The 26729-nt window shown below is 35.7% G+C and overlaps 1 protein-coding gene across 8 annotated transcripts in view; it reads left to right on the top strand.

Annotated features, from left to right (window-relative positions):
* Positions 1-26729, top strand: part of CCSER2 (coiled-coil serine rich protein 2) — a 185886-nt gene that overhangs the window by 89015 nt on the left and 70142 nt on the right. For 6 of the 8 annotated variants that reach the window (XM_073878722.1, XM_025880619.2, XM_025880621.2 and 3 more), the window contains 2 exons: positions 2624-2786; positions 15490-15685. In XM_073878722.1, coding sequence (XP_073734823.1) covers positions 2624-2786; positions 15490-15685 — 359 coding nt within the window. Of the gene's footprint in view, positions 1-1770; positions 1927-1957; positions 2106-2623; positions 2787-15489; positions 15686-26729 lie in introns of those variants that run through there. The other 2 variants (XM_025880622.2, XM_073878725.1) reach the window with 2 other exon arrangements.

The following is a 26729-nucleotide window of genomic DNA, read 5'->3' as shown; positions in this document are numbered from 1 at the left end:
AACCCCCTAATCTTATCTAAGAAACCACCACTAATATTATTTCACATTATCTTCTTAGTAACATTTTAAAGTACATAAATATATGTTTGATGGATGCCTCAGATAGGAATATAGTTAACCCTTGAACAACACAGGTTTGGAATGTGTGGGTTCATTTATATGTGGGTTTTTTCAGTTAATAAAGGACAGTACTGTAAATGTGTTTATTTTCCTTATGATTTTCTTAATAACATTTTCTTTTTTTGATACAGTGCAGTACTGTAAATGTATTTTTTCTTAAGATTTTCTTATTTACATTTTATTTTCTCTAGCTTATTGTAATACAGTATATAGTACATATAATGTACAAAACATGTCTTAAATGACTATGTTATTGGTAAGGTTTCCGGTCAACATAAGCTATTAGTAGTTAAGTTTTGGGGGAGTCAAAAATTATACACGGATTTTTGACTATGCAGGGGGTCCCATACTCTAACACCCACATTGTTCAAAGGTCAACTATATAAGCAGAAACCTTAAAAAGTCTTGGAGCAGTCTTTTATCTGAGAATTTAGGCCTGTCTATCTCAGTGTTTACCAGTAGTCTTTTGTGGTCATGGCAAATGTTTGTTTCCACCGTTTATTTGCCATTGTGTCTGTGGTTCAGTTCTTGTTTCAATAAAGGGGCTTTAATTTGTAGCCTGTGTGTAGTATCAACAACCTCTTTAGCAAAAACAAAAGTGGCACATCAATTTTATGCACTTTAATTTCCCACAGTATTTAACCCCATCTCCTGGCCTATTTGCCTGGTTCATTTGCTTCTTGCTACTCTGTATGCACTGTGTTGATGATATCCTAATTACATATCAGATTTTTATTATGACAGAATTTCTTGTTTGGGGAGTGAGTGGAATTTTACTTGCCTGAATTAAATATGAATTCAGATAAAAGTAGATACAGATTATCTCTAGCTTTATAGAATTGCTTAAACTAAAGTAACATTTTAATGACATGTAGAAATACTTGATGAGCTTAACTGAGTCTTTGAGTGTAATAGAAATGTGAACTAAAATCAGTTTTAAGCCTTTCTGGGATATTTTTAAATTTATTTTTTTTTTCCGATCTCATCTTCTACTCCTTATTTTTTTCATTATAATGGTCACCATGTCTTTATCTAACAGTTAGGTTTTCTATAATGAACTTTAAAAAAAATAGATTGTAATTTATCTCAATAAAATGACAAGAAATTGAAATAATTTCAAATGTAAGGCTTCTTTAGAAAATGTTTTCTTTAAATTTGTTTGAACTATAAAATGTATAGTTTTCCCCCAAAATTGATTTCTTTAATGGTTATAAACAAAATTTCAAAGTGTTTTAAAAAGTTATACGAAATTATTATGCATTTAGAAGAAACTATGTTACAGTGAGTTTAGTGTATATGAGAATTGAACATCTGCACTTTAACTACTTTTTTGGAGTGGGGTAGTTTGTTTTTATCTGGTGTACTGTAATGAAACACTTCCCTATTTCAAATTCAAGTTTTAGGTTAAGTGAAAATAATCACTTAAATAATGAATTTTTTTTAAAATTGGGGATCACATTGATTTCTGTAGCTTCTTTATTCTAAGCATTTCGGATTTGAACTTTCTCATGTAATAATTCTAAGACTAGAGAAACCTTTTCTGTTCCTGGCTGAGTTAGTGTTTAGTTGTATTTTTAGTAACAGTCCTAACTCAGTAGCTATGTAACCACTGAGCGAAGATGGAGTCACAGGGTAAACTGGGCTTGCTTCCCACAGGGAGGGCTGGGAGTTGAGCAGGAAGGAAGGCCTGTTTGTCAGTGCCCTGTATGCAACTATGTCTGAGTAGGCAGCCGGCGACACAATGTCTCCCTTGTACAAAGTAACTCTCTTAGTGAGTGCTCAGATATGTGAGGAAAAAGTGTTTGGGTAAGTGAAGGAGAAGCTTGGGGTGTTTGAAGGAGGTTCTTCTCGTGTTTTTGTGGCATTTGGATTTCAGGGAGTGTACTATTTGTTGCGGCAAAGTACTGGCTTTGTTTTCAGTGACATTTTAGACTTTTTGAACAAGCTCTACAGTAGGCATATTGAAGCTTCTTACTTTCTAAACTGTGAGTTTAATTTAAAAAAAATACGATTTGTTTGTGATGAAAACTTAATCTGTGCTTCTTGAAATCAGTGAAAGCTAATTGTGGCATTTATTTTTGGGAACAAGTTCTCTGCTAGACTTAAAATCTTATACTTTTTCTGATCATTTTCATTCTGAAGTCAGAACCAGCTAGTGATAATGATGAAAACCACTAAAAACTAATTAGTGGTGTTTAAAATGTATACTGTTGATAACAAGGGTAATTTGCTTGTTTTAAAACACTGGGATAGTTGTTACTTAAGTGCCTATGATATGAAAGTTTTATAATTTTCAGTTTGAATACTATAAAGTTCAGTTTTCACCAAAAGAACTGGTTACTTTTCTTCTGGATATTTTGATTTTGTGATTAGCTAATATAAATGGCTGGTGTTTTTAGCATATCATTTTTATATTCTGAGCAGCATTTAATTATCAAGCTATAAGTAGTTAACTTTAAGAGTGTGTGCATGTTTATAGTGTTTTGCTTTTGAATCTGTCTAGTGGAGTGTGACAATATGAACCGCTTTGACCGGTCAGACAGAAATGTTCGGCAGTCTCAGGAAGGATTTTGGAAAAGGCCACCCCAGAGGTGGAGTGGACAGGAGCATTACCACCTCAGCCATCCTGACCACTATCATCACCATGGAAAAAGTGACTTGAGCAGGTGAGTCTAATTTAGATTATATTCCCTATCTTTTGATTAATTTTGAATCCTAATATTCCCCTGCCCCCTCAAAACTATTTTTTAATTTGGTTTTTAGAGGCACCAAAAAATATTTCAAATTATATATGGTACTAATTGGAATAATTTGTCCAATTCTTTCCTTTTGGCCCAAATCTTTTTTCATTAGCTTTATCATAAATAAAAGTATTTTATTTATGTCTGCTATTTGTACTTCATATTTTGGTGTGATTTTCTAGTTCTCCTTTGGGAATGATTATATGTTGAATTTGTTAAAGTTAATTATTTTTAAAATAATATATGAAATTAGTGCCAAGTGATTTGTCTTCTTTTGCTTATATAATAAATTAAAACTTAAAAGTTCCTCAAGTACTGTTAGAAACGAAGATACTGTACAATGCCAGGATTCTTTTCCTTTTTGAAGCATAGCATAGTTTTTAATTTGATAAGATATGTAATATGGCTCTGTAGTCAGTCAAACCTGAGGTCAAACCATGGCCTGACACAGATTAGCTTTGTGAGCTTAAATAATTTATTTAAACCCTCTTTATTTCAGTTTATCATCTGTAAAACATAGTTAATAGTACCTTTCTCTCACTGTTCAAGGATGAGAGACAGAAGTGCTTGAGCAGTATATGGCTTAGAGTAGGTACCCAGTGATGGTAGTTATTATTAATTTTTTTCCTTTTCACTTCCTCATCTCATTTCACTAGGGATTTGAGATCATTTGGGGGCACAGTTACCAAGCAGATAATAAAATTGGATAAAGAATCAATGGAAGGGAAATGTGTGGGCCCATATAGTTCTTGAAGTAAGAAAAAAAAATTGGCTCTAAGAATCCTTGCAGCAAAAACAAAGAACAAACCTCGATGCATTACAAGATTTATTCTATACATAAGAAAGAATGTGTTTCTCCTGAACTGATTTGCTTTCATGAGACAGAAACCTGAAAGAAGTTGCTTTGCATGAGTTCTTAGAGAAGGGGAATACTTTGTGATACAGTGAACAGGTCTCAGCTTCCCAAAGTGGAAATGATAAATTCCTTAAGTCAGTTTTTTACTTATGTTCTCCAGTGCAAGCTACAAAGAACTCCAGACTAGTGAGAAAAGGCAGTTCTGCAATGGGCACAAAATAATGAGGTTTAACTAAGGATCCCTCTGTTGGTATAATTGGATAAAATGATAAAATGTAGAAGATCTAGAATACACGGAGTATATATTTTTCCAGGCATTATTTTGGCTGTTGGTTTTTTATAGCAGCTTTTGATAAGGAATGGACATCAGAGTTGTTGTCAGGCAAGAATATGAAGTAAAGATAGTCATGATTGTAAATAATGAAGATTATGCTTCCCTTATTTTTGATGGTTGGTTTATAAGAAGGTAAATTTGAGGCCAACTTATGAAAATTTAGAAGCCTAACTAAAATATGAATTGCTTATACTTCTGATAATATTTATTCATCCATTTAACAAATATTCATTGAGAACCTATATGTTGAACTCTGTGCTAAATTCTCAAGCTGGGTTGAATTTGGAAATAGTGTGAGAGGTGATAGCTGTGGATTGGTAATGGCTTCTTAGAGCATTGTTCTGAGGATTCTAAAAACAATTATGTAATGCATGAGCTCAGTTGGAGTCATTACAGTTATTGGTTATGTAGAAGATTCATGTTCCTCTTCCATACGAAGTTGAGTAGTAAATATTTCTTGGATGTTGAGTCTGTGGGAGAGGCAGGTATATTACAATATTAGTGCAGTACAATGATGATGGGTGCCTTAATTAAAGTGATTTATATAGGACTCCAGAAGCATGCAGCATCTGTTTTTTGTCTAAGGTAGTGGTGTGTAAAGGAGGTTACTATTGAATGGGTAAGTGTGACTGTAGAGATTGCAGAGGAGTGGTTTCTATAGGAGAAGGATGAGTATTCAGATGGAAAAAAATAGCATGTACAAAACCATATATCAGTACTGTGGCATTTTTAGAGAACTAAGTTCATAGCTGGATTGCTAGGTCATTTGGAGGAGTGAATAGATGTGCTCTCTAACTCTAACAGCAAAACTCTCTATTTTAAGATAACAAGTGACAAATTGCAGCTTAAAATGGGATTATAAATCAGACTGTCCCAAATGGAAGGAGTTACCTGGATGGAGGTAGTAATCTCTGTCCCTGGGAATGATCAAGCTGAGACTGATTAGTCATCTTTCAGAAAAGTTAAAGAACATTTTCCAAAAACCATATTCCTAGATGTTAATAGGTGTAGAAGAGCAATTATCTGATCAAATAAGTACAGGAATAAACAAATTAATATTAAATGAGTTTTTTGTAAAGTGGACTTTGCATTGCCTTTAATATATATAGTACTATGATTTTGCAAAATGTGGTAAAAGATACAATATGTAGCCATTTTGTAAAACATATGACTGCAGATTCCTTTTACACAGTGTATTTTGAGGGACTAGTAATTTGTGGATCACACTGTTGAGTCTCAGGGAGGAGAGAGAAATGCACCATATTCTTGGGGGTTGCTCATTTGACTCAATGCAGAACTTCCCAACAAGTGGGCACACTGGTTTGTCATGAATAGTTATAGGTTAACCGTTTTATTGATCCCTTCAGGCTTTCGGGTGGCCAGCTGGGTGTGGGTTATCTAGATCCCCTAGAACTAGTTATGAAGTTGGGTGGTACAGAGGGAAACCCCATTTAAGACAAGGCTTACTCTCCAGTTTACCTTAAAACTATTCTTTTCTCTCCATGCCTTGATTTTTAAAAGCTTGGATACACTAATCCCAGGGCCTTTTTGACATTACATGTGTAAAAGTATCTCTTCCCATTCTATGACTTCTTGAGTGTAAGTTCCCTTTCCTTTCTGTCCTTTAATTCCCATCATTGTCTTTTTTTTTTTTTTAATTATAGGAATCTGTCTTATCCATAATTTAGGGGACTGGTAGTTCAGTTTCCTTTATATTTTTATCATAATACTATGCTCTCTTTTCATCTGGCCTAAGCTTTCACTCCTCTTTCTCCTGCAACCTCCTTCTTTCCCTATACTTTTCATTATGCTGTATGGAATTCTCTCACATCCTAACAAACTCACATTTTTTACCCCTTTGCCTACATTCTCCTGATTGCAACTGAAATCTCACTCTTTCCTAAATGTACTAGTTCCATAGTAGTATTTTTATATGAAGGATTCTTATTTTCCAATCACTCTAGTACTTTACTGTTTAGAGGTGGGGTCTTTGTCTTCACTCCTTATTTGCTTCTAATCAAAATATTCTTCAGTCTCTTTCCTCGAGACTTAGGGCATTTGGCTGTATCAAATCCTCCTTATTGGTCCCTACCCCTCGCTCACAAAAATCTTGACCCTTGGCTTATTTTCCCTCTTCATTGTAAGCTTTGCTGCAATCCTGAATGCCTCCAGCATTCATGTACATGATTCTTTAACCTCCTGGCTCCTTAGTTTCTTAGAATTCTCTGTATATGAGATCATGTCATCAGAGAATGGAGATAGTTTTACTTTTTTCATTCCCATCTGGGTACTTCTCTTTTTTTACTCCTGCATAATTCCTATGGCTAGAACCTCCAATATAGTGTTGAGCAGGAGTGGTGAGAGCAAACATTTGTGCCTTTCTAATATTACGGGTAAAGCATTCAGTCTTTCACTGTTAAGTATGATGTTAGCACTGCTTTTTCATAGGTAGTCTTTATCAGTTGAGGAAGTTCCCTTCTATTCATATTTTGTTGAGTGTTTTTGTCATGAAAGACAGTTGGAGTTTGTCAGATGATATTTCTGTGACTATTGAGATAATCATTTTTTGGTGTTCATTCTCTTAATGTGGTATATGACATTGACTGATTTACAGATGTTGAACCAGCCTTGCATTTCTTGGATAAATTCTACTTGGTCATGGTATATAATCCTTTTTATGTATTGCTAGATTCAATTTGCTAGTATTGTGTTGAGGATTTTTGTGTATATATTCATAATAAGTATTGGCCTATAATTTTATTTTTTTGAGATGTTTTTGTGTGGTTTTGGTATTATGATCATATAGATTGAATAGGGAAGTGTTTCTTTCATTTCTGTTTTTGGAAGATCTTATAGAATTCACGAATGCAGTTATTTGGGTTTAGGCTTTTCTTTGTGGAAATTTTTTTGATTACTAGTTTAATCTCTGTAGATGTTCTGTAGGTATCTATTGGGTTTTGTTAGTTTGTGGTATTGTTCACATCTTCTATTTCCTTGCTGACCTTTTTTCTAGTTCTGTCCATTAATGAGGAAGTATTAAAGTCTCCAACTGTAGTTTATCTTGTAGGGAAGGTCTGATAGCAACACATTCTCTCAGTTTTTGTTTATATGATGATGTTTTAATTTCTCTTTAATTTTGAAGACTAATTTTGCTGGATATAGAATTCTTGGTTTACAATCTTCCCTTTAACATTTTGACCCCCATGCTTTCTTATGAAAAATCAGCATGTCTTCTCATGAGTCATATTTTTCTTGCATTGTTCAGGATTCTCACTTTTTCTTTAGCTTTTGATAGTTTATGATGTGTTTCTCTTAATATATTTTGGAGTTTGTTGAGCTAATGACTAAACAATTTTTTTTTAAATGTTTTGAACCTGTAAGTATCCCAGCCTTTGCCAAGGGGCTCTATATGTGTATGTGTTTAGGGATACTTTGAACAACCTGGTATTGTAGCTCTGCCTTAGCCTTCGTTTCCTCCTTGCTCAGAGACTCAGGGTCAGTCAAATGTGAGAGGTGAAGGTCTTTCCATGTATTTCCTTGGCATGCATAGCCCTACATAGGTGTATGGCCTTCTCTATGTCCACGAATATGTTGGGGCATTTCAAAGCCTCCTGTAGGCATCTCCTTCCTCAGGTTTTTCTTTAAGTTTTTTGATCACCATCTCTGGCAGCTTGAAATTTTAAACAATTGCACTGATTTTTTCCAACAAATGTGCTAGAGATAAGGCTGTTCCCACTGAGAAACCTTGGAATTGGGTCAAATAAAACAACTGAGAATGGGCCTTTTCTTAGGGAGGTGCTAGTTAGGTCAAATAGTAACTATTTTCTGGAAATGGTGCTTTTCCAAGAATTCCAAACTCAGTTTACCATTCACCCCTCCCCCTAGTGATTGCTGAATTTCACTGCTATTATGCTTGTAAGGCTCTTGTTTTTCAAGCTACCACGGAGCTGGGGAGATAGGCATGGCAATAGAGTAAATTAAAATCCACAGAGCTTGTTCTCACCAAGATTCAGCTTTTTTTTTTTTTTTTGGTAAGTGCTCCTTGGTTGTGGCAGGCATTTGGTTGATTTCCATAGTACTGAATAAGTTGATTTTGACAAATTCGCCAGTGTTCTCAATGCTTTTATGGAGGAGTGGACTTTTTGGAGATCTTTATTCTGCCATTCTAGAAATACTTCCTTCTGTCTTTTTTTTAATTAATGGACTTCATTTCTTAGAGCAGTTTTAGTCTTAGCAATATTGAGCAGAAAGCACAGAGAATTCTCATATACTCCCTCACCTTCTTTTATACAATTTTTCCTATTATTAACATCTTGCATTAGCTGTTGCAATTGATCAGTCAGTATTGATACACTTTTTTTTAAAGATTTTATTATTCATTTGGGACACAGAGAAACAGAGAGAGAGAGAGAGAGAGCATGAGCAGGGGGAGAGGGAGAAGCAGGCTCCCCACCGAGCCAGGAGCCCGACGTGGGGCTCGATCCCAGGACCCTGGGATCATGACCTGAGCCGAAGGCAGACGCCCAACCATCTGAGCCACCCAGGCACCCCAATATTGATACACTGTTATTAACTAAAATCCATAGTTTACATTAGGGTTCACTCTTTTGTACATTCTGTAGCCTTTGACAAATGCATAATGATCTGTATCTACCATTACCTATCATACAGAATAATTTCACTCCCTTAGACTACCACATCCTCCTTGTATTATCCCTTCCTTCTCCCTCAACCCCCACCAATACTAATGGCAACCACTGATCTTTACTGCCTTCATAGCTTTGCCTTTTCCAGAATGCCATATAAGTTGTAGTCTTTTCAGATTGGCGTTTTTCACTCAGCAATATGCATTTAAGTTTCCTCCATGCCTTTTCATGGCTTGATAGCGCATTTGTTTTTATCACTAAATAATAGTCTATTGTGTACGTGTACTATATAGTTCATTTATCCATTCACCTCCTGAAACACATCTTGATTGCTTCCAAAATTTGGCAATTATGGATAAAGCTACTCTAAACCTTTACGTGTGTAAGTTTTGAACTCATTTTGATAAATATCAAGAAGCACAGTTGCTGGCTCATATAGTAAGATGTTTAGTTTGGTACAAAACTGCCAAATTGGCTGTACATTTTGCATTTTCTCCAGCAATGAATGAAAGCTCCCGATGTTACACATCCTCACCAGCATTTGGTGGTGTGTTTTGAATTTTAACCATTCTAATAGGTAGGTAGTGATATCTCATTGTTGTTTTAATTTGTAGTTCCCTAAGGATATATAATATTGAGCATTTTTTCATATGCTTATTTGCCATTTGTACATTTTCTTTAGTGAGATGTCTGCTTAGAACTTTTGCTCGTTTTTAAATTTGGTTTGTTTTCTTGTTGAATTTTAAGAGTTCTTTATATATTTTAGATACCAGTCCTTTATCAGATATTTTACAAATATTTTTTTCCCAGTCTGTGACTTCCTTTTCAAATCTCCTAATGGTGTTTTTTCAAAGAGCAGATGTTTTAAATTTTATGCAGTCAGGTTTATAAATTTTTTCTTTCATGCGTTGTACTTTTGTGTTGTCTCTAAAAAGTTATTGCCCAACCCAATGTCACCTGGATTTTCTTCTTTGTTACCTTGTAGTTTTATGTTTTACATTTAGGTCTTTGATACATGTTGAGTTAATTTTTGTGAGCAGTGTGAAGGATCATTTTTTTCTGTATGGATTCTAGTTTTTGGAGTATCACTTGTTGAAAAAACTATCCAGTCTCTTTTGTTTTTTTGTTTTTTTTTCTTTTTGTAGGTTTTCTTTACTTTTTAATTGAAGTATAATTAACATACAGTGTTATTAGTTTCAGGTGTACAACATTTTGATTCAACAGTTCTGTACATTACTCAGTACTCACCATAAATATAGTCACCGTCTGTCACCAAAACAGCATTATTGTAATATTACTGACTAAATTCTCTGTGCTGTACTTCTCATCTCTGTGACTTATTTATTTTATAACTGGAAATTTGTACCCACGAATACCCTTTACTCATTTCACTCATCCCCCGACTTAGATTCCCATTGGCAACCATCAGTTTGTTCTCTGTATTTAAGAGTCTGTTTCTTTGTTTGTTTCTTTGTTTGTTTTTTAGATTCCACATATAAGTGAAATTATGGCATTTGTCTTTTTGTCTGACTTATTTCATCTAGCATAATACCTTGTAGGTCCACTCATGTTGTTGCAAATGGCAAGATCTTTTCTTTTTCTTTTTTAAATAGCTGAGTAATATTCCATTGTGTGCATACACACACTTACACACACCACATCTTTATCCATTCATCTATCAGTGGACACTTGGGTTGCTTCCATATCTCAGCTATTATAAATAATGCTGCAGTAAACATAGGGTGCATGTATCTTTTCAAATTAGTATTTTTGTTTTCTTGGGTAAATACCCAGTAGTGGAATTACTAGATCATATGGTATTTCTGTCATCCTGTCTCCTTTGAATTGCCTTTACTCTTTTGTCAAAGATCATTTGACTATATGTGTGGATATATTTTGGATTCTCTCTTTTGTTCCACTGATCTATTTGTCTATTTTTTCATCCATACCACAGTCTCGATTACTGTCACTTTATGTAGTAAGACTGGAAATCAGATAGTGTCAGTATTCTGACTTTCTTTTTCTTTGTATTGGTTATTCCAGCTCTTCTTCCTGTTCATATAAACTTTAGAATCACTTTGTTGATATTCACAAAATAATTTGGTGGGATTTTGATTGAGATTGTGTTGAATCTAACATTGAAAAAATATAATAACCATGAATATAAAATACATATATTTAACTTTTAATATACAATTTTTATTAAAGATGAAAAAAGAAACACTAAGGGTTTTGTGAAGTTGAAGTGCGACTCGGATTAGGAAATAAATGAAGAAGAAAAATTCTCTTTCTCCCTGTCTCTTACACACACATTTCCACTTGCTATTCTAATGTGTGAATCACAAGCCTTCAGATTAGCACAGAATCATACATCTTAGTAATTGAGAAGCTTGGGTAGAAGTGAAGGATATAAGTATATGGGTACAGCCACGTAATTTGGAGAGATTCCTTTAAAACTGCAATAATGATTATGCAGTGATGTGATTATTAGGTGTGTGGATTGAATATCAGGTGCTGCTATTGTATGGATTCAGTTTAAATGGGTTTTAAAAAAGCTTATCTCTTTGAGATTCCTTTTTAGTTATTCTGATCCCATTTCTGGGGGATGATTTTATTGGCTGTACTTCTAGAACAATGTTAAATAATATTGGTGATGGTGGACAATTCTTTCTCACGCTTCTATAACTACTGGACTCATTTTTGCTGTAACCCATACCTGTATTGGTTCACTTCTTCATATTCAACAGCCTGCTTGGCCTGTGGTCAGCTACATAGAGTCTGCCTGTGCCAACACACTACTAACTGTCCAGGGTATTCCCGCAAACAGCATGCAGTCTTCTGTTGCTTTCACTGTCTGAGTTCTCTACCAGAAATCCACGATTGTTAAAATCTGTATACAAATACAGATTTATGCCTGTCAACTTATTATGAGGTGTTGGGTCCAATAATTCCTCTGTTGTGTCATATTTATTTTTCTTTACATTCTTTATGTCTTCAACCCTCGGTTTGTGCTTGTACTCTTGGAAAGTGATTTTGCCTCTCATTCTGTTTTAAAGGTTCAGATTTCCATGTGTGAACTGCATCATTCTCTCAGAATGTGGAATCTCAAAATCCTCATTATCTTTCTGTCCTATTTTTTTCCTCTCCTGTCTTTAATAGTGTCCTTTTATTTTCTGAAAATAACCCCTGTTTTATATTTGCTTTCTGTTCCATCTTTGTTTTCTTTTGCCTCTTGACCTTTTCAGTTATCTTCATTTTTTTCCAGCAAAGTTCAGTAAGGTGTTAATGTTATTTCCAATGTATTGTCAGATGGTTTCACACCAAATACACAAGTATAAACAAATTGTGTTAAAATTTACCAATTGGGGAATATAGGTGAAGGTTGTATGGCTTTATAGTATTCTTTTGACATTTATGTTAGAAAATTTTTTCAATATAAAGAAGTTGGAAATTATCGTAACAACAATAATACAATAGCAATTAGTTTTTATTTAACATTTACTATACGTCAGGCACTGTTCCAAACACTTTAACATATACTACCTCATTTGAGACTTATACCAACCTAATGAGGTAAGTACTCTTATTATCCTCATTTTATAGATCAAGAAAATGAAGGATTGCTAAAGTAACTTGTCCTGTTACTAGCTAATTGACAAAGCTGAGATTTGAACTCAGGTAATCTGTGCAGATAATATAAAAATAGGACATGGTCCTGCTTTCAAAGGGCATGTAATCTAATTAGAGGTAACAGCTATATAGATTTCTTTAATTGTACTAAATAAATTAAGGATCCTAAAGTGCTAGTTTTATCTAGTTGAGGGGATCAGGAAGGGCTTTAGGAGGAAGTAGCATTTTAGTATGAGGAGAATATGTAAGTTTCATTTTGGATCTCATAGTGGAAGTATTTGAAATGCAACCTAAGGTATATCAACTTTATTTCGCACTGGAATTTCGCACAAGAACATTGAGAGTTAAAGAAATTATGGCCCAAAGATATTAAGTATTTTCAGTAGGTAGTTACTGTCAGTCAGGATTTAAACCTTAATCCTAGGCAAGAGGTGGCTCTTTTATACCACTGTGGTTTTCTAGATACCAAATCTTTGACCCTATATTATTAGTGATAAAGACTTCTGGCTCTTCCTTTGAACGTTTTTAATTCATTAGTTCCTTGCATGTGGTTAATATTTAGTAAACCTAAAATAAGCCTTGCTCTGTACCTGTTTCTTATAGATTGCAGACCAGTCTCCTTCAGTCTCTTCCCTCTCTAATCTTTGTTTTATTCACTTGGTAACATAGCAGGTAAAGTTTAATTTGATTATTAACTGGGATTTTTTAATGTAACTGCTTCCAGATTATAATTTTAAAGTAGTAGCTAAAGAACTTTAGAATTTCAGCGATGGAAGCTTGAAAAGAAACAACCTAGGGGTTAAAATCTATGATCCTTAATATTCAGTGAAAGCAACAGCAACAAAAATAAATAAAAAGCTAACTGGTCTCTGACATAGAGGAAAAGCATATATAGTCTGTGTCTTCATGGAGTTTATAATTTGGCACAGATTGCAAATGAACACAATATACTATGTCAGGTAATATGGTGGGGCATACTAGAAGGGCTCTATAAGGACACCTGTGGAAGTACCAAGCCCTGCTTTGGGGGATTAAGGAAGCTTTCCCTAGGAAATGCCAACTAATTTAAGATGAAGAAGAGTTACCATTCTCCAGATCCAGTGTGCAGTGGAGGGCAGGGTGGGTAGCCTGGCCAGGAGTACAGAAAGATTGACATAGGTTTGGAGATGGAGGAGATTGTAGCATGCTTCAGGCAATCTCAGGTAATTGACTGTGGATTAAGAAGTCAGTCTGTGGGAGGCAGATGTGTTAAGGGATGAAGTTAAAGAATAAATTGGATTCAGGCTATCTTTGGGCTCTTAAGCCATATTTAAGAGTATCCCTGTCCCTGAAAAACATGCCTTGCACTTTGTGCCATTGCTTTTCATTTTCATTCTCCAGAAAGCCTTCACTTTTCATTCCAGTCAAATTCAAACCTCATACTTTATAGTTCACCCAGGTTCTTTTCTGTCCAAGAAAATCTTCCAAAGTATGTCAGCTTTTTTCTTGGAAAACATCGCTTATCTCACTCTTCATAGGCCAGATGATTCTATATTTTTGTTTTACTGCTTTGCTACCTTATTATTACTATATATTTTTTATCATTTCATGTATAGATTGTCCATTTATTCAGTAATGAATGGTTAAATCATATTAATTGATCAGTATTTGAAATTTAATAATTCAACTATAATTTGAACCAATAAAAATAAAGCAGAATTATATATAAATACATTAGGTCTTAACTATGGATCAAAATTTAAAAGTTCTTAAATTTTTTTTCCTTGGTTAAAACAAAAATCAGACTTGAAATCAAATATGAAAAATAGTTTCAGAGAAATATAATCTTGTAAAAATCAAACTTATATTGAATATTTAAGAGTTTGGGGATTTGGGAATATTTGTTTAAAAACTAGAGAATTTAGTGAAAACCATGTTTCTACTTTTTCAGTCTGGTTAAAAATTAATGTGTGTGGCTTTTGCAAATTTAATGCATCATGAATTTAACTTTAATCCTGATATGTTAACATAGCCATTATATTGGAGAGAATACTCTTTCAGTGTGTTATTTTATATATTTTATATGTTTTTTATTTTTATATTTAAATATACATATATATGCATATATATTGACATATATAAAAAGTTCATGCCTTAAGAACCAACTGGAATTATGTATTATGTGAATGAAGTAATTTCAAAATTGCTGTAGCTTAATGACTTCTAATTAAAACATTGTGTTTTTCACATCTTTGAAACACATCAGCCCTAGTTGTTTATTTTTTTTCAGCATGTATATTGTATGAAACTAAAGGGAAGTTTAAATTTTCTTAGAGTCAATTTTTTTTTTAAAGATTTTATTTATTTACTTGACAGAGAGAGACACAGCGAGAGAGGGAACACAAGCAGGGAGAGTGGGAGAGGGAGAAGCAGGCTTCCTACCGAGCAGGGACCCTGGACCCTGGGATCAAGACCTGAGCCGAAGGCAGCCACTTAACGACTGAGGCACCTAGGCACCCCTTAGAGTCGATTTTTTTTAAATATAGTTTAAGATTAGAAATACGTGGTGTATATAAGACTTTTTTAAAACCAAGTTTAACTTTTATTGGAAAAGAAGATTTATCAATAATGTAAAAACAAAATAAGAAGTAACAGTTCGTCTGTCTTAACTGTTTTCTGGGACTTACAAGAGACCGGAATCTAGGGGTATGTGACCAAACTGGGAATTAACATAGGCAGCATAGTTATGGGGCTAAAAAAAGATGTGAAGTTTAAGAGGCCAATTAAAGTCAAAAGCTAAAGCGCAGACAATCTGTTCAGGCAAGGAAAATAAGTATAGTTTTTTTCAGGCAAGGCCTTTCCCTAGAGTTTTTTGTTTCTCTCCATTTCCTAAGGAATAAGGTTTATTCACCAATGTGTAAAATGCACAAAAAGGGGGAGGAGTGAGAAGATAATTATATTAATGAGAACTAGAACTGATATCATATCAAACCATGTCATTATGGTTTATATGATTGGAAATTTTGGTGGAAATAAATTCAGTGTCTGAGGAAAGCAAAAGTCAAAGGCTATGTGATAATGATAAATGATTTGTAATAATCACTGCAATAATTTCATTACCCTATTTCTTTCTGAAATTATATTGTATATCTTTTCCTCCAACTTCTTCCCCTGCCCTTCCAGAGGCTCTCCCTATAGAGAATCTCCTTTGGGTCATTTTGAAAGCTATGGCGGGACCCCCTTTTTCCAGGCTCAGAAGATGTTTGTAGATGTACCCGAAAATACAGTGATACTGGATGAGATGACGCTCCGGCACATGGTCCAAGATTGTACTGCTGTAAAAACTCAGTTACTCAAACTGAAACGTCTGTTGCATCAGGTGAGTATATGTGAACATTTTTAGCTCTGAAATTTTGAATTGCAAAATGGATTAACTTTACTTTTTTTTTCAGTTAATTGGGTTTCTAACATCTATTCAGATTTCTGTAGAAATAACGCTTGTAAATAATACATAACAAACTTTCGTTGGAGAAAACATGAGATTTTGTGTGATATTTCAGTACAGTCCCCAACATTTATGAGCTGTGTGGTATTTGGTAAGCCAATTTTTCTCCTGTTTGTTTATTTTCGTAGTACCCACATTTAAGATTATTGACAGAATTAGAAATAGTAGTTGTAAATTTAGAGATCTAATACCTGAAGTATGGTATTCAGGCATTCAGTCATCAGTGGCTGCTACTATAATTTCAGCTAAGTAGGAAATAAACAGCAGTTTTTACTTACATAATCATAGTCATATAATTTAATTTTTGTTTGAAAGCTTCAAGTTTAGTCTTCCTCAGTCCTTTCATTTTTTTAATTTTTTTATTGTTATGTTAATCACCATACATTACATCATTAGTTTTTGATGTAGTGTTCCATGATTCATAGTTTGTGCATAACACCCAGTGCTCCATGCAGAACGTGCCCTCTTTAATACCCATCACCAGGCTAACCCATCCCCCCACCCCCCTCCCCTCTAGAACCCTCAGTTTGTTTTTCAGAGTCCATCGTCTCTCATGGTTTGTCTCCCCCTCCGGCTTACTCCCCTTCATTCTTCCCCTCCTGCTATCTTCTTCTTCTTCTTTTTTTTTTTTTTTCTTAACATATATTGCATTATTTGTTTCAGAGGACAGATCTGTGATTCAACAGTCTTGCACAATTCACAGCGCTCACCATAGCACATACCCTCCCCAATGTCTATCACCCAGCCACCCCATTCCTCCCACCCCCTGCCACTCCAGCAACCCTCAGTTTGTTTCTTGAGGTTAAAAATTCCTCATATCAGTGAGGTCATATGATACATGTCTTTCTCTGATTGACTTATTTCACTCAGCATAACACCCTCCAGTTCCATCCATGTCGTTGCAAATGGCAAGATCTCATTCCTTTTTATGGCTGCATAATATTCCATTGTGTATATATACCACATCTTCTTTATCCATTTATCTTTTGATAGTCCTTTCATTTTTTTGAGAAAATCTAGACTCATAGCAGTGATGTGACTTGTCCAAAGTCCAAAGACACAAGGTGAGCTGATGTTAGAACCTGACTTCTCATTCAATAGTACTTTTTTTTTGTTCAAACTTACAGACAAGGTCAGATAAATAGCAGGAAACTAAGGAATAAAATACTAATTTTAAATCATGGATATCTTTTGGTTAGTTTTAAAGCTGTGTTTATTTTTTGTAGACTAGCCACGTTTTTGCTTAAAATTATGGTTGAGAATGAACAGTCTAGCTTCTCTGCTGAATTTATTTTCTAGATTACCTTTCTCAGGATTGTATGTTATAGCTTCTTATGAACAGGGACCAATTCTTAGAATTCCTCGTGTCAATCAAAACCAAACTCTTGATATATGCTCAGTAAAGGCTAGTTGAAGTGAAGGCTCCTGTGTTAGTAATAGTAATGACGATTTGTGTAAATATCCTGTTGAATTCATGAAAATTGTTATGTAAGTACTTGATGGTGGATTCTTTGGACTACTCTTCTCCATTCTTGTGGATGTTGGATTACTTTTTGAAAATAAACTCTGTGCTATGGCTGGGAGCAAGAAAGTGGAAGATCTTTTTCAGATCTGAGATCCTGAGACTTCTTTAGAGGGAGAAAGAGATTTCATGATTGAAATATCCAAACATAGAGCTTAGGGTTTTAACTGTAACTAGGAGATATACTCTGGTTTATAGTATTTTTCTGCTCACTAGTCTGGGGAGATTTTCTTATCAGAAGCTTCAGAGTCAAAGGAAAGAGAAGGTAGAAGTGGTGGGGAGTAGCTTAAATATGTTCGATATATACTTTGAATCAGTCCTTGTACTACCTATACCACATACCCTCTTTTTTGTCTGGGTTTATTGCTCTGAAACATGAAGCACGATAAATACCAGCTAACCAGACCAGGCCTAATCTCTAATAATGGGAGAAATAGTATAATTCAGGAGAGAATACGTGAAATGATAACCAATGATAAAATACCATAAAAACAGAAAACTTTTTTTAGACACATTAAGAAAAATTGTGACTCTCTTAATGGTTCTTTTTTGTCATTATGACCTCTGAAATGTTATAGTAAACACTGGTTAAGTTAACTTTACTTTTTGTTTATGCAGTGAAAACAAAATTATGAGAAGAAAAATTGCAGAATCTTTTTAGGGCATCTTTGAAATTTCCCAAAATGCTAATAGAAGTTAAAAGCTGAGTGAGTTTAAGATTTCATATAACTATCTCTATTTTTTCCAGTTTAATATTACTAAATTTAAAGAAGTTCAGTATGATACATATACATAGTTTTAAAACATTCACATAGTATTTAGAGACTTAATGAAAATGCACTATTTCTGTCCTTTTCTCCACCTCAATTAACCTTTTTAGTCTGAACAGATTACCATCTGAAGATTTCTCTAGAGCTATCATGCAGGGCTTTCCTTTTGTCATATTCTGGGATTGGGTATACTATTTCTTGTGTATCTTTTTTTGTTTGTTTGTTTATTCCCTCATTTTGCTAGAGTATATATTTACTTTCTAAGAGAGGGCAAATGGATGGTAAATTTTAGTTACTGCATTACTGAAAATTTCTTTTATCTACTCTAATATTTGATATTAATGATTTGGCAGGGATGGAAGAAATGAGTTTTCCTTTAGAAGTCTGAATGCATTGCTTTTCTAGGATTCAGGTTAGCCACTGAGAAGAGTCTACATTCTGATCCATTTTACATTTTATATTGCCCGTTTTTATTTTTCTGAGAGATTTGTAATTTTTTTTCTGGCACTTTAATCTTTTATTTCTGGCATTATGTAGTTTCGCAGAGATGTCCTGGGATTTGAGTTTTGCTGTAGTTGTTTATATGTTTCCCACTTAATGTATGGATAATTTAGTAGACTCTTTGGAGATTCATATTGTGTGAAATTTTCTTTTTTTTTTTAACTTCACTTTCTCTGCATCTTTCTGGAATTCTTGGTAATTACAAACTGGAACTTCTGAGTTGATTTTCAATCTTTCATCTTTTTCTTTCATATTTTCCTTTGGATTTGATTATCTTTTCTGGTATATTTGCTCAACATCATATTCCAGCTCTTCATTTCTGTGAATTACTTATCTTAGCAATTGTATCCTCATTTCCAAGAACTCTTTATTATATACCACTCCTTATTTATATCATTCAATTTTTGTTTCATCACTAACTATATTAAGTAGAGTGTTCCTGTTAGGTTTTGTTAAGATTTCTTAGGTTCATTGTATTATCTCTCTCTTTCCAAATAGTCATTTTGTTCTTTGTGTTTATTTTGGTTTCTTTCTTTTGGAATCTTTTTTCAAATATCTAATGATTATTTGTTGTTTATTAATATTTAAGAGTGAGGAATTAAAAAGTTGATTCAGGACTCTTTGTACATGGGCTGGGCTGGTCAACTGGCTGGCTTGATTTTATAGTACTAGATGGATAGTGGAGGACCCTGAGTATCTCTTGAGTGGAGGATTTTTCTTTCTTAGGTTGTTCTATTTTCTCCAGAGAAGCAACCTCTGATTTTTTTTGCTTGGAATAGAGGTAGAAGACTGGAAGTCTGTTCTTGCCTTATGCAGACTTCCAGTTAATTCCCATCATCTTTAACTCTGATCGGTCATATTCTTACTTTTTTCAGTATCTAGCATTTTGACCCTGTTTGGGGTTGTGGGGAGCAAATTGGTTCTCTTTTTATCCATGTTCCTCATCTATACATACTTCAGGTCTTTTTCCAGTCCTGCTAAATCACTTATTAAAGTTTCTGTCCCCTTTGTAATGCTCTTTATCATTATGGTTTATATGTTTTTAAAAATTTCTTCTCTGTTGGGAAGCCTGGGTGGCAAAGTGGTTAAGCGTCTGCCTTCAGCTCAGGTCATGATCCCAGAGTCCTGGGATCAAGCCCCACATTGGGCTCCCCGCTTGGTGGGAAGTCTGCTTCTCCCTCTCCCGCTCCCCCTGCTTGTGTTCCTTCTCTCACTGTCTGTCAAATAAATAAATAAAATATTTTTAAAAAAATTTCTTCTCTATCATTTTAATATAGGTTTAAAAGAAAAGATAAAAGTATCTCTAATCAGGGACACCTGGGTGGCTCAGTTATTAAACATCTGCCTTCGGCTCAGGTCATGATCCCAGGATCCTGGGATCGAGTCCCTCATCGGGCTCCCTGCTCAGCAGGGAGCCTGTTTCTCCTTCTCCCACTCCCCCTGCTTGTGTTCCCTCTCTTGCTGTCTCTCTCTCTGTCAAATAAATAAATAAAATCTTAAAAAAAAAAAAGTGTCTCTAATCAAAAGTCCTCTTCTTTTGGGGCACGTGGGTGGCTCAATTGGTTAAGCATCCGCTCTTGATTTTGGCTCAAGTCATGATCTCAGGATGGTGAGATCGATCCCTGCCTTGGGCTCTGCACTAGGTGTGGAACCTGCTTAAGATTCTCCCTCCCCTTCTCCTCCTCCTCCCTTTCCCCCTGCGCCCCCCCTTTTAAAAAAAAGTTCTCTTCTTTTTAAAAATATAGAGAAAATATTTTTAAAATTACTTTAGCTGTGTGAATGCTTCCTTTTGAAATTTCATTGTGTCACAGCTCAAAATTTGATTATTCTTTGTACGTTCTTGTTGTTTGCTGGATTTGCTATTAGAGAGGTGGGGTTTTGCACTCATTTGCAAACATAAGAACTTAAATAAGCACTGGTAACCAGTATCTGCTTGGGCCTACTCATAAGAGATTGATTATTATAGGGAGGAGTCACCCTGATTTCAGTAAAATATGAAGCCCTGAAAGATTTTGACTGAGTACTAGCTCAGAAAGAAGAATGTCCACAAAGAAAGAGGTAGTTGCATTATCTCTTATGTTCTTTTACTTTGCTGTTCTCTTTTCCAGATGGTTTACCTCAAGGCAATGTTCCTTAAATTTAGACAGAAATCTTTTCCTTGATTATTTTTAGCAGTTTAGTTAGGCTATTTCCCTTATAAGATTGAATTAAATTGGGCACCTGGTTGGCTTAGTTGGTCAAGCGTCTGCCTTCAGCTCAGGTCATGATTCCAGGGTCCTGGGATTGAGCCCCATGTCAGGCTGCTTGCTCACTGGGGAGTCTGCTTCTCCCTCTTCTTCTACCCCATGGAGGTTGTTTTGGTAGAAGTATTGTGAGCAAAGAAGCAAAACCATATCCAGAGTAAGTGTCTATTCCAGTAAGAACAAAACATTGTCCTTTCCATGATGGAAGTGGTCTAGTATAATCAGCCTGCCACCACGTAGCTGGCTGATCGTCCAAGGAGTGGTGCCATATCAGGGGCTCAGTTTTGATCTCTGCTGCTGGCAGGTTAGGCACAAAGCAATAACCATAGCCAAGGTGGCCATGTTGCTAAGTCTATGCGTAACCTTCATCTCTGCCATCATTGCCATTTTGTTCATGAACCTGTTGGGGGATGACAGAGGTGGCTGGGGAAAGAGGCTGACTGGTATCCAGGAATGGATCAGACTATCCACTTAATTTTTTAAATTCTTTTTTGCTGAGGTCACCCTTTGGTGAGCATTCACGTGAGACACACATCTTCATGTTTTTTGCCCATTCACAGAGGTCTATCCACATACCTCTTCCCCAGATTTACTTGTCACCAGTTTTTCAATCATGTTTCTTCTAAGTCCCTGACCATTGGCCCATGTAGTGCTATATAATTGCATGTCTGGACATTTTTCCTTCTAAGTAAAGTGAACAACCCATGCAGTGCTTGAAGTTCTGTCCCCTGGAAGGATTTCACTTCCCTGCTATCCTTCCAGGATGTACCAGAAAGGAGCTGTAATGCTGCAGCTGTCCACTTTCAGATGTTGTCTGCGTATCATATGGAACCATCTGTAAACTACACCTGAGTCTTCTCTTCCTCTGTCAGCTGATTCTAGGGAACTCCCCATGAGGCCATAGTGTAGTTTGGGAGAGAGAAGACAGTGTAGGAGGAGTGGGGACCACGGGCATTTGAGCCACTTCTTCATGTGACCTATTTGTATCCTTAGGGCCCATTTAGGCCCAATCACATTTATACCACTTCCATTTGATAATGGAATGTTTCTGTGCACCTCCAACTTTATGACTTTGTGTGTCAGATAACACCCTGTTCACGATGGGCAGCTCAGGTAGCATGGTAACTTGGTGGCCCAAGATTAAGCATTCAGTCACTACTAATACACAGTAGCAGGCCAAAAGCTGTATTTCAAAAGGACAGTAGTTGTCTACAAAGAATGGCAGGATTTTGCTCCAAAATCTTAAGGGCCTGCACTGAGATTCACCTACAAAGGCCCGCTCTAGTCTCAAACAGTATCCCTATCTGTCATTGACACTTCCACATCATGGGACCTGCCGGGTCATATGACCCACAGAGCAGAGCAGCTTGCACAGCAGCCTGGACCTGTTGCAGAACCTTCTGGGCCCTACTGAAAACTAGCAGCTATTTGGGTCACGTGGTAAGTGGGCCAGAATAACACATCCAAATGAGGAGTGTGTTGCCTCCAGAGATGCCCACTACGTACTGTACATCTTTTTTCGTTATAGCGGGCTCCAGGTGCAATGACCTGTCCTTTACCTTAGAAGGGATATTTTGATACACCCATGGTCCTTACTCCTGCACACTGCCTTCTTTCTCTACAAACAATTTTTTATATTCCTTTTGTGTTCCTGGCAGTTAAGGGTAAATTGATGATTGGACAGTGCTATTCAAAGTAGCTTATACAAGTATTTGTTGTTAGTCCATGGAGAGTTAAAGGAGCTCTTGCCAGAATCAAAATAAATGCATTTCATCCTTCTTCCAGAAATTCTTGCTATCAAATAAAAAAACTGAGCCAAAACTAAACTGTGTTTAGTAACTAGTTGATTTATAGTCTGGTGCAAGCTTTTTATTGTGTCACAGACAGAAAATAGTTTGTGCCACAAGTGATCTGCAAATCAAACTGTAAGTAACACTGGTGAAAGATACTATCCTTACTTCTGAAAGAGAAGTCCAGGAAATGAAAAAGGTATGCGACCAAATATTACACTAGAGGTATCTTTTTTTTAAATTTTTTTATTGCTATGTTAATCACCATACATTACATCATTAGTTTTTGATGTAGGGTTCCATGATTCATTGTTTGTGCATAACACCCAGTGCTCCACGCAGAATGTGCCCTCTTTAATACCCATCACCAGGCTAACCCATCCCCCCACCTTCCTCCCCTCTAGAACCCTCAGTTTGTTTTTCAGAGTCCATCGTCTTTCATGGTTTGTCTCCCCCTCCGGCTTACTCCCCTTCATTCTTCCCCTCCTGCTATCTTCTTTTTCTTTTTTCATAACATATGTTGCATTATTTGTTTCAGAAATACAGATCTGTGATTCAACAGTCTTGCACAATTCACAGTGCTCACCATAGCACATACCCTCCCCAATGTCTATCACCCAGCCACCCCATCCCTCCCACCCCCCACCACTCCGGCAACACTCAGTTTGTTTCCTGAGATTAAGAATTCCTCATATCAGTGAGGTCATATGATACATGTCTTTCTCTGATTGACTTATTTCACTCAGCATAACACCCTCCAGTTCCATCCACATCATTGCAAATGGCAAGATCTCATTCCTTTTGATGGCTGCATAATATCCATTGTGTATATATACCACATCTTCTTTATCCATTCATCTGTCAGTGGACATCTTGGCTCTTTCCACAGTTTGGCTATTGTGGACATTGCTGCTATAAACATCGGGGTGCACGTACCGCTTCGGATCCCTACATTTGTATCTTTTACACTAGAGGTATCTTTATGTAGTATACGAAATAGAAAAATTGCTCTGCGATTGGAAATGAAGAAATTCATTCTATGGCATTATGGAGAAGATGTGAAACTGTAAGTTGAGTTTATCAGGTGAAGAATTTGAGGGAGATCAATGGAATCAGTATGAACATAGTTAGAGGTTCTTGAGAGCACGAGCTGCATTTGTCATAATGACTTTGGGAAAACCCATGAGTACATAAGATAATCAGTAAAGAGAAAGCCAGAAAAAGCAGTGCTCACTTGATACATTTTGAGATAACTTTTTTTTATTCTTATGTTAATCACCATACATTACATCATTAGTTTTTGATGTAGTTGAGATAACTTTTAATACAACTTCTTACTTTAAAAATGTTTATTAATAAGAATTAAGCATTTATATTGCATTTGTAGTGGTGTCTATATTTCAGTAACTAAATCCTTAATGAAATAGGATTGAATTTTGCTGAATGCCAGCAAATAAATGTAGAAAGTCTGATAAAATTAGAAAAACATTATTTTACAAAGCCTAAAGAAATTTCTGCTTTATGCCAGGATTATTAATTGTTGCTATAGCTGTTAGGTGAATGGGCAGTGGGTTCCTGGTCAGTTCTTATTGTGCCAAAGTAACACCATATAAATTATTTATGATTGCAAGAGAAAAACATTCTTGTTCACTGGGGAGATCAAACTGGTTTTTTGTTTGTTTGGTTTGTTTTTAAAGATTTTTATTTATTTGAGAGGGAGAGAGAGAGAGTGAGCGAGTGAATGAGAGCGTACGAGCAGGGGGAGGGAGAAACAGACTTCCTACTGAACAGGGCGCCCCATGTGGGGACTCGATCCCAGGACCCCAGGATCATGACCTGAGCTGAAGGCAGATGCTTAGCTGAGCCACCCAGGCGCCAGGAGAGATCAAACTGTTATCATCCTAATCCAGAGATGGTTTTCCCATTACTAATGCATTGAATTATCCAGATAATATGTATTTGCTCATATGATACATGTAATTGTGCATAATATATTCTAGCAAAACCATTTAATTTTAATTCCTCAAGCCATTGCTTACAACTTTCTTTTTATAGGATAAACAGGTGATAGAAGAAAAAGAGAGGAAAGAACCAGACAAATTCGTATGGTTGAAAACTCTAGGAAAAACAGTAATATCCCTTTAGCTTGTTATTGTCCTAAAAAGTTGATGCAGGGAGGTGAAAGTGCTACATTAAAAGAAATTTAATGGACAACTGGATGTAATGTGAGATTCTGAATTGGATGTTGGTTGACAGATCAACTGTAGAAGCCATTTTTGGCCAATTGGGGGATATTTGAATATGGCCTATGTTTAGATGAGGTAGAAATTTACTGAAATGGAAAGGTAAAGATTGTTGACTGAAGATAGGTTATAAAACAGTATGGGCATTATAGTCATATATCTATATATGTGTATCTCCAAAAGGAAATGCACTAAGGTGTTAATAGTGATGATACCCAGATGGTGAGAATGTTATGCCTTTTTTTAATCTACATTTTCTAATTTCTAATTTTCTGTAATATGTATTTATTTGGGGGGGAAAAAGGTATTGAAAAAGTACATGTCCGTATTTTTCGTATGGGATATGGTTAAAACGTAGGATGCTGGAGAAGAGGCAGTAGTGATCATTAGGTTTAGGGCAGATTATAAAGGGCCTATGTGCCACAGAAGGACCTTGAGCATTACTCTTTAGGCAGTAGTAAGCCAGATGAGTGACATGACCAAATTGTTATTTTAAAAATATTATTTGAAGGAATTTGTGGAAAATGAATAGCAGAGGGAATGACTTAAATCTTAATATTTAAGAGGCTGTTGCAGACATCGAAATTTTAGCCTAAATTTGTTAAATTTAATTGCTTTGAAAATAGTTAAAATTGTGTTCTCTTTCATGCATATGTCCTACAGAGTTGTGTATGTAAAACTTTTATATAGTTGTCTATATTGCGTACTGGGCATTTTTCTAGGTTTTCTAATGTTCATTATCTCTCGTCCTTGAAAAGTAGGTGATCATTGCTTCAACTCACAGCTGAAGAAGTTGAGGCTCAGAAAGCTAATTAGTGGGGCAGCTGGGTGGCTCAGTTGGTTAAGTATCGGACTCTTGATTTCAGCTCAGGTCATGATCTCAGGGTCATGAGATTGAGCTGAATAGGGCTCCGAGCTCAGCGAGGAGTCTGCTTCTCTAATCTTAAAAAGAAAAGAAAAAAAAAAGATAGCTAATTAGTGATAAAACCAGGATTTTTTTTTCTCCCTCAGTCTTCATGACCCCAAGGCCTGTCGCACACAGTGGCATTCTTAGGAGATTCACGGAGGACAACAGGGAGAGGAGAATGTGAAGGCAGCTCCCCACCCCTCACCGTCACCCTGCATCCCCTCAGCCAAACCCACAGCTATGGAGTCTTTATTAAACAGGCCTCTATATTTAAGCATTCACTTGAACAGAGTTCTCATTGCACACAGATAAAATTTAAAATTGTGAACCATTTGGCCTTTGATCTATTTTTTGTTTTATATGTAGTTCAAGGTTATTTCATAGTTTAAACAGCACTTTCATGTACACTGTTTTCTTTATTACAGCGACACTGTGGGGCAGAGAGGATTTCAGTAATCTTATTTTAATGGCAGAGAATTGAGAGTCCCAGATTTAATTGTTTTTCTCAAGCCCACACAGTTGCATTCTAATGCAGAATGCATTTTAAACTCAGGGCTTTTGAAATTTTTTAGTTTAGTACTTCTCGTATTGTGTTGGCTAATTTAGAGATATTTAAATAAGAATTTTGATCCTGCTCTGGAACAAGGGGACATACAAAAAAAACTAATCTTTCAGTGGTGTCTTGTCTCCTTACTTTAATTCCGTATACCCTATTTCAAACACTTGAGAAGTTACAGTTAATAAATGTCTATCTCTGTCTTCACAAACTGAAAATACACATGTAGACAGCACCCAGTAAGAAACAGAACTTTACCAGAACCCCCAAACAGAAGCATCACTACCCCTCATTTCTTTTTTTTTTTTTTTTAAGATTTTATTTATTTATTTGACAGAGAGAGACAGCAAGAGAGGGAACACAAGCAGGGGGAGTGGGAGAGGGAG

Source organism: Callorhinus ursinus, unplaced genomic scaffold, assembly GCF_003265705.2.
Source record: "Callorhinus ursinus isolate GAN/ISIS: 27379988/994484 unplaced genomic scaffold, GSC_fseal_2.0 scaffold31, whole genome shotgun sequence".
In the NCBI taxonomy this organism is placed as follows: domain Eukaryota; kingdom Metazoa; phylum Chordata; class Mammalia; order Carnivora; family Otariidae; genus Callorhinus; species Callorhinus ursinus.
Note: the sequence above shows the minus strand (reverse complement) of the source record. Positions and strands in the feature narration are given on the sequence as shown.